The sequence below is a fragment of the Epinephelus fuscoguttatus genome, linkage group LG2 (genome assembly GCF_011397635.1).
Source record: "Epinephelus fuscoguttatus linkage group LG2, E.fuscoguttatus.final_Chr_v1".
Classification (NCBI taxonomy): Eukaryota; Metazoa; Chordata; class Actinopteri; order Perciformes; family Serranidae; genus Epinephelus; species Epinephelus fuscoguttatus.
The window spans coordinates 15347728-15356413 of record NC_064753.1 but is presented as its reverse complement, the minus strand read 5'-3'; the positions used below and the strand labels follow the sequence as shown (position 1 = coordinate 15356413).

At 42.1% G+C, this 8686-nt stretch overlaps 1 protein-coding gene across 1 annotated transcript in view; it reads left to right on the top strand.

Annotated features, from left to right (window-relative positions):
- The first annotated feature begins 3678 nt into the window (after positions 1–3678).
- tox3 (TOX high mobility group box family member 3) overlaps positions 3679–8686 on the top strand; it is a 45731-nt gene continuing 40723 nt past the window's right edge. Inside the window, exon 1 of the mRNA XM_049563136.1 lies at positions 3679–4492. Within this exon, the coding sequence (XP_049419093.1) occupies positions 4391–4492 (102 nt within the window). The 5' untranslated portion in view covers positions 3679–4390. The remainder of the gene's footprint in view (positions 4493–8686) is intronic.

Here is an 8686-nt window from a genome sequence, read left to right as displayed (position 1 = left end):
AATGTGAACAGTCGCGAGTTTGCCTTGAGGTCAAGATGCGTCTGCACAAGTTGAAAATGTTTCAATTATTCTGGGGCCTTATGACTCCAATTCATGAACATATGGAAACAGGAGAAAAAGAGACAGAGAGACTGGGTGAAAACAACAGAAAGAACCAGTCTGTGGTATGTTTTTGGACAGAGTTACACACTCAACTCTCACATACACACAACTGGGCTAGTTACAGCCAAAATGAAGCCAGCACGTTAGCTATCTGAGGTTAATAATAATTAATAATAGTAATATTTTTGGTGTAGCACTTACCACAGAAATAAAACTCCCAAAGTGCCTCACAAAGGAAGAAGAAGTGGGAAAAAATGCATACAACAATAAAAACACAAGCCACAAGATAAAAGTAAAAGACCATAAAACAGACTAAAAGCACATGCAACTGAGGACCTCAAATGAAAAACACCAAGGAGCAAGCACCAGACATCTTAGGGTGGGACAAATGCCATTTTGAAAAGATAGGTCTTCAGTTGCTTTTTAAAGGCTTCTAGGGAGACTGCAGATGCCTAATGCCTAATGGAAGACAGTCCTATAGTATTGGAGCCACTACTTCAAAGTCACGATCACCTTTTGTTTTCAGTCTAGAGCACGGGAGAACACCATGAAGGACTATACATGAGAACAAGCACCTTAAAATGAATCCTAAACCTGATGGGAAGCCAATAAACTGCATGTATGAATATACATGAATTGAAAAAAACATGCCAGTGGTCAAATGTGAATAAAGCCAGATGACAATTCAGAAAATGAAAAGAAAAATACTGTGAAATTCAAAAGGCTGGCAGGTGTATTCCCAGAAAAGTAGAAGTCTTGCATCATCAAATACTATTAGCATCAGCATTTGATGATGTATGTAAAAGTGGAATAATATGTAAAGTTTTACTGTCATAGCCTTTAACCTGTCACTGAATATGTAATAATAGCCATAATGCAAAGGATGCAAAGGAGTATTTTTTTAGATAACATACTTTTTAAACCCTACTGTCATTCACCATTGAAGACAACACTCACTTTAAAGGAGCAGTGTGAAGGATTTAGTGGCGTCTAGCAGTGAGGACAGCAGATTGCAACAAGCTGAGATTATTAAGATCCAGACATTCAAGAGGTTTTAAGCAGAAGCCAAATTATCCACAGGGGTCCTTTCCTCTCCAAAACAAGCAGATCCGGTGACTTAAACAGGTAAAAACACTGAATAGAGCAGTTTCATGTTAAAAATCAGTGTTTTTCCGACACTGCTTTGCTAGTGCAGAGGGGCTGCGAACTAAGGTTGTGGATGCGAAAAGGCGAATGATCCTGTCTGGAGCCAGTGTTTAGTTTGTCCATTACTGGTGACTGTAGAGACATGGCAGTGCAACACAGTGGACCCCAAGGGCGAGGACCCATTCCTTATGTAGATATGAATGGCTCGTTCCAAGGTAGTGAAAACACGACAACTGACCCTTTGCAGACTGGCCAATCATAATATAGCATCAGGCCGGCTCAGACCAAAGTCTGACACCAACACAGCTGTGCTCCATTGACTGTAGTGCAATCGTTTCAGATTTCCTTCATTTTCAGGCTGGTTTTGTGGATTTGGAGCTAAATGTTGTGCCTGGAGCACATCGTCTATTAATGATACTTGTTACCTGGAGAGGTTGGAAAAAGATATACGTTTCTTCCCTGTTCCAAAACCAAAATCAAACCCTGAAAAGTGTAGGGTTAGCTAGCTAGCTACTGAAGATATAGCCTACTAAATGTATACACATGCTGCGTTTGCCTGAAAAAAAGACCGACCCTGCTGTACAGGAACCAGTGTGAACCAGCTGTGTGTCATCACAGTGTGTGCAGATGAATGTTGTTTGACTTCCCCCAGAGATCCCTGCTCATCGGGTGGTGGTGGTCCGGGTGCTGGTGGCGGCACGGGGGCGAAGCCAAACACCGTTCATCTGCACATACTGTGATGACACACAGCTGGTTCAACATAGGCAAAGTTTCCCTTTGTATTCATTGTCTTCTGTGGCAATCAGTGATGTGGTGGTTCACTTTTACACTGTCATCTGTAGCCTATATTTTGGCTTCAACTTCTAACAATCTTTGTCTTTTTAACCTGTTGTTGCTGCTGAGTCAGTTTGACATCCTGGATATATCCTTCAAACACAGACTGCAGACCCCTCTCTCTGCTTCTCTCTGGAATCACGGTTTAATTTTCCCGAAAATACAATAATTTTTCCTCAGGGAGTGAAGTTAGTTACAGCGTGGGATCCATGCTTCAGCGGAACTTATACTTCTGCGTTGTACAATGTAAAATGCTACAGGCTTGTGCTAATAACATTAGCATCTTATATTTGTTTGGAAAACATGTTTAGTATAAGACAGTTGTTTTGTCAGTGAACTTTGTGAGATGTTGCTGTTGTCCCTGGCTTCATATGAGAAGAGGAAAAGTCCACTAGCCACTAGGCTAATTTATACAATGTAAAATGCCATAGGCTTGTGCTAAAAACATTAGCATGTTGTATTTGTGGGGGAAATGTGTCCCACAAAAGACAGGTTCTCTGTCTGTGAATGATGTGAGATATATGCTGTAAAGCCCTGTGAGGCAAATTGTGATTTGTGATATTAGGCTTTATAAATAAAATTGATTGATTGAATGATTGATATAGTGAAACTTGTCTCTATATACAGACTCTACATTCAGCGAATGTAGAGTCTGTAGGCAAACCCCAGAGATCTTGCATCCGGAAGAAGAGCAGAACAGCCCCGGTTTCCGGTTGTAGGCTGTTTGCTATACACGAGATATTGACCAATCACGTTTGAGCCGGCTGCAGTTGTTGCCAGGTTAAATGGTCCGTGCAGTGAACTAACGAGGCGGAACATAATTGGCGTCACTGCAAACTCTGAATCCATTGCAATGGTTCAGCATATTTACTTATATATAAATGGAAGTCGGAAACGGAAATTCGCCTCCTCTGCCCAAATCAAACCAGAATGCCAAAAAATCGGGGGTCTGCCCCCAGAGGCTGTATCGCCATCTGCCGGAAGTCAGACGACGACTACAGCCGATGGGTTCCAAGAATGTAGTGAAACTCATTTGTGTACTTAACTTCACAGCACTTCACAGTAACCTCCACCGCCAACTAGTGTTTTGGAGGTGTAACTGCAGAGTGACATGGACACACCACCACACAAGTATAAATGCTCACAGTGGCATAGGCCATGTGCATAGGGTCTGCAGCACAATTACAAATTCCCCTTTACTCAACTCGATGGACCATCAGAATGGGACGGGGCTTGGCAAAAGGTCAGTTCTTATTTTCAGGTGATAATGCACTAAAGAAAACATACCTACACCTACTTATCATATTGTATTCCATTTCTGACAATATGTCCCCCTAAATCCTACACACTGGACCTTAAAGTTGATGCTCAGATAAGATATAGAGTTACAATATAGCCCACATGTGGTTTATAATAATAATAATTAAAAAAACGCACATAAACATGAAAAGAAAACAGAGTGGTGTAACAGTAATTATCATATGCCAACATGTCACATGGACTTAAATGCAGTGTTTTGTATGGGAGTGGCTTGGTGTGTTTGGGGAGTGGCTGGCGTGTTCACACATTTCGCCTTGTTCATCACTACGACAGGCAGAGCCGAGGGCTGAACTCAAACACTCCAGTGTACTACATCATATCCACTAATTGCACCATCTGTGGAGTGTTGTTTTGCTTGTTTTACAAACCCACCACTCGCTGTATTTAGCAGATGGGCTCGTGCGGCCGAGCTAGCTTCCTCAAACTGCTCCAACAACTAGTTTCCTAAGTTGGAGAGATAAACTTGTGAGAGACACAGCGGAGGATACGGACACATTACTGACGGCACTGTTTTCATGCGCGGACTTACTTGGTGGTTATCACTGCCACTTTGTTACAGTTTTCATTTTTCTTTTTTTTTTTTTTTTTGCTTCCTGCGTCTGAAGGGGGAGGAAAAGGAGGAGGACCCACGCACAGTCGCCGGTCTCGTGGCTTCTTTGTATACAGCAGCAGCTGTGTGTAAATGCATGGGCACACAGCGTCTACTGCCGCTTGACGGACAGCTTCCTCGGCTCAGTCCTACCTTCGTGTGGGCTTCCTCAGAGATGAACCGGCTGAACCAGGTGTAGAAGAGGAATACCAAAACTTTACCCGAACCTTTTTCCCCCCTCTCACCGCAGTGTGTCATTCACCCCAACAAAGCTTGGGTCAGTTTCACCGCCTCTCTTTCTCCGTGTCTGTGTGTGTGTGTGCGCTGGGATTGTAAACGGCAGAAACAAATTGATCTCCGTGCAGAGCAGGCTACAGCTGCGCGGCTCCCTCACACATCATGGATGTAAGATTTTATCCGACTGCTGGTGGAAATTCTATTCCAGGAGAACCACCAAACCTGGATTTTGCCCACTGTTTGGGCTATTACAACTTCAATAAGGTGAGAAACCCCTCTGCTTTTTGTGCCGGAGTCTAGTTTGGTGCTGCTGTGTGACCACGCTGGTGCGCCGCAACTCCGGGCTGCTCCATCTTTAATGAGTGAAAATCTGTCCCCAAATTAAACTGGATTAAAACTAATGATATTTTCATTTTCCTAGTTGCCTCCACTTGTTTTACCCCCCCTCACCTCAACTACTAAGCATGACTCTTTCTGAAGCTTCCTAATTAATACTCTCCTCTCCTGCTGCAAACTTTGCTGTTGTGTAGGCTATGAGTAATGGAAATGAGAGCACAAGACAAGTGTAGTTGCACAGGGTTACTTTTGTCCAGCTCAGCCCGGACACATGCACTGCTAAACTCTCACCAGAGTGATGTGATCCACAGACATTGGGCGCTGTTGGCTATATACAGTTACATGTTCCTAAACATCAGTGATGGATCGTTGCATCAGGAGTCTGCATTACAGTGCATGCATTTCAATGTAATGAAAGTGAGACCCAGTGGATCAAGTGTCAAAATGCTGTGCTGGACTGTGATCCTGTTATAAGACCTTCAACAATGCAGTTAAATACCATGCTGGACAAACACTTGTTTACCCTTTGGCATGCTGATTTGTTACAACTTTATTTAACTAGCAGCACATCAGTGTTGGTGATGATAGCGCTTGGAGATGCTTTATAGAAACAACTATACAGATAGCACACTTTATCTGTGCAGTATGAATGCATTTATTGTCAGCATTTTGCACTCACGTCAAACATGGCATCAGTAAACCCTGTAAAAGACTGTCTGACTAATAGAGGCTGCCACATGATGTACAACACAGTTTTATCTGCCAGCTCTCAGCTTAGACAGCCTATTTTTCTGCATTGTTTACAAGTTGGTTTATTCACTTGCCTGCATCTGTACACAAGCCGCCCTGTTTCCAAGGTGTGAATAAGAGCATTGCTGAGGTATGACAAGTTTATTAACCCTCCAACGCGAGGCAGAGGTTATGTAAAACACAGATGATAGTTTGTGATGTTTTCTCACTGATGTAACACTTGAACTGTTCAGCCCGTCATCCATCAGGAGCTTGACTCCCATGCACCCCAGCAAGAGGGAACATCACTTTGACAGCCTAATGACACAACTGCAGCGTGCTGTTTTTACAAAGTTTAAACAATGGTAGCCCCGACATCCCCCACCCCTCCTTACACACACACACACATGCACACACACACGGGCGCACACCACCCCCTCCCAAATTATTCAACCCTATAGTGCTGTTTGCCCTTGCAATCTGATGCTGCTCCACACAGTTACCAGGTTTGTCTCACTGTTTCATCAGCTCTTTGTCATGTGGCCAAGTTGTCATATGTGCCCAATTTCATCATGTCTTCATCAGCCTTGAGAAATTTTAACTACATTGCTTTGAATTGGTGTAAGAGTCGAAGTGCGATTTTATTCCTGCTCATAAATTCCCCAGGTCAAGTGAAATTTTCCATCTGTAACAGTAATTGGCCACAATGCAAAAGGAGGCAGAGAGCTAGAGGGAGGGTGGTGAGAAGGTGCTTATCCAGTATCTCCACCAGTTATGTTGTAGAGAGAGAGAGGGAGAGTACAAAGCATGCATTTCATGCTAATTACAATGCCTTTCCATGGTGAACAAATAGGCTCTTTCGCATGCATCTTTCAAATAAGCCTCCAATTTATTTGAATCAGCTCGCTGAAAGGTAGCACAATGCAGAGCGGTTAGTCATCCAAAAGATGTGGCATGCTTACAAGTCCCACAGAACTGAGGCATTACTTCTTTAATCTATTTATAGGCTGTCACAGCACCTTTTTGCAAATGGCAAAACTTCCACTAGATTCACAGTTTTGATTTGAAAACAGGCAATACCCTCTCAAAACGCTGGCACAGGAAATGTTCAATTTTAATGACAACAGAGACAGAAGGGCCCAGAGGCACTTTGAAACATCAGAGATTCTTTTAAATTTACAGAAAAATCCAAACGAGTGGCACAAACTTAATTAGGTGCTGCAGTCATGACTAATGAAGCTGCATGTTTTTTTGGCACTGAGATGAAGGAGAAACAGCGGTGCTGAAGAGAAACATGCCACAAATTCACACAGCTGAATAGTCACAAAATAAATTCAAGAAAAATCGCTGCAATCTGGAGGAATTAAACAGTTCTTTTGTCAAAACTCTCCTCAGAGCAAATCTAAAGGTTTATTTCTGTTAGTTTTTAGCATTAAATGCAGATGGTTCAGGCAGGAGACAGGGCTGTCACAGCAGGGTCTGCTTTTCTTTAACTACCTTTACTTAAGGTTGAACACTTATCAGCTATGCTCAAGGGCACACCTGCCATGGCCCCTACTTTTACTGATTGGTTGTTACTTCAAGCTGCGTTGTTCTCATTTTATCTGTGATAAAGATTCTTAGTTTTACTGGCCCTTTGGCTCGTGTTTGGAACACCTGGTTGTAGTCAGTAAAACATATAAGAGCTGCCTTTTAAAGTTTAGAAAACTTTACATGAATACATCGGCATCTAGTTCTCATTTGTCCAATTCCTTTTTTTGGGTGATGCCAGTGATGCGAGACAGTTAAAGTTATGTGGTTTTTCTGGGCAAGCTCCTCAGCCATGCCTAGCATCAACTTAAGACAAGGAGCTGTTTGGATCTGACTCTTTTTGGTATTTGTAAAAGTCAAATGTGATTGACTTTAATGGTTTCATGAAAGGGACTCAGTGTTATTCCCATATTTATGGCCATCTGGTCTATTTTTAAGGTTTAATAATGTTTCAGATACAGTATCCATTTAGCGTGGGTTTTCATTACCTCCAGGCACAGAGAGACTGAAATTACCAACAGATGTTAATACAAACTCTTCACCTGCACTGGTGCTAACACTTGAGGTTTATTTGCAAAAGCAGCACCACTGAGACATCATAATTCTTTCGGGATTGACCGTACATCACAGTATTTTATAGGACTATTGCAGAATCATACAGAAAAACATAAAGTAGCTTCATAGGGCATTGTATATGGAGATGTTGAAACTAAAGTCATTCTGTGTGACCTACTCCATTACTGTTCATGTTGAGCGCTGTAAGGGGACAAACAACTTTTGTGCTTAGTAAAACATTTCAGCGGGCAAGGGCAGATTATCAAATGTCTAACCAATGAAAGCTTCATTTGACATAAAGCTAAAACTCCCTTAGAGTTGTGTCAAAATCAAGCCCTGTTTTTTGCACAATTTCTGGTTGTCTTTTTTAGTGCAAAAGACATTCATTGCATTTAGATTCAAGCCCTGTTTTTTTGCAGTGGCGGGGTCCGCCATACCCACAGTGAAATACCCTCAAAATGCATCTACAATAAATAAATAAAAGCAATGGTCATTTTCAATAGCAAGTTGCAGGTGACAGCAAGGTAACCAACTTTGCTGTGCCCTGCTATTGTGGAAAATGACTTGCACCATGGTCGGCACGAAATTGGATTGCGGCTGTAATTATTATTGACTGACTTCTTTATTAAAACAACTTTTAGTAGGTTTGGTTGGTGGTTGTAAACACATACACAACTTGCTCTCCTGTTATATTTCTGACAAAGTAGCTGCTCAAGGTGTTTTGTTAAACCGTACTTGCTGTTACCATAGTAACCATAGATGTCGTCAAATCAACCTGGTCGAAATTTTAAGTATTGCAACTTGAAGTACTTTATAATAAGACAAATCCGACATTGTTGCGTATAGTCTACTTGTCTTCCCCTTTTTAAACTGAACAGTGATTATTTACTATTTACTTTGGATTTTATCATCCACTCACCTACGATATGAAAGACTAACTGTGCTGTAAAAACAATAATTAGGACGTTGTTCAGACAGTAAGACTTGACATGATGATGTAGGGCTGCAGCTGCAATTATTAGAGAACTTTATTGAGCCTGTAAAATGTGCTGTAGGTAAAACAGAAGCCTGCTCATGGTTCATGTGGGCCCTACTGACCCATGCATGTGTAGAGAAACTAAAAACAACAAAGCTGTAAAGAACTGAGTGGTGAACCTCAGTGAATTTATATGCATCCACAACAACAAACCCTTGGGTAATAAGCTCTCATTGGGTCCAAACCATATCGGGGCAGGCCTCTTCTGTCTTTGCTGTCCTCTCTGCTTCATGGGGAGGGAAGGGGTTAACACTCTGCTCAACCAGGGGGCC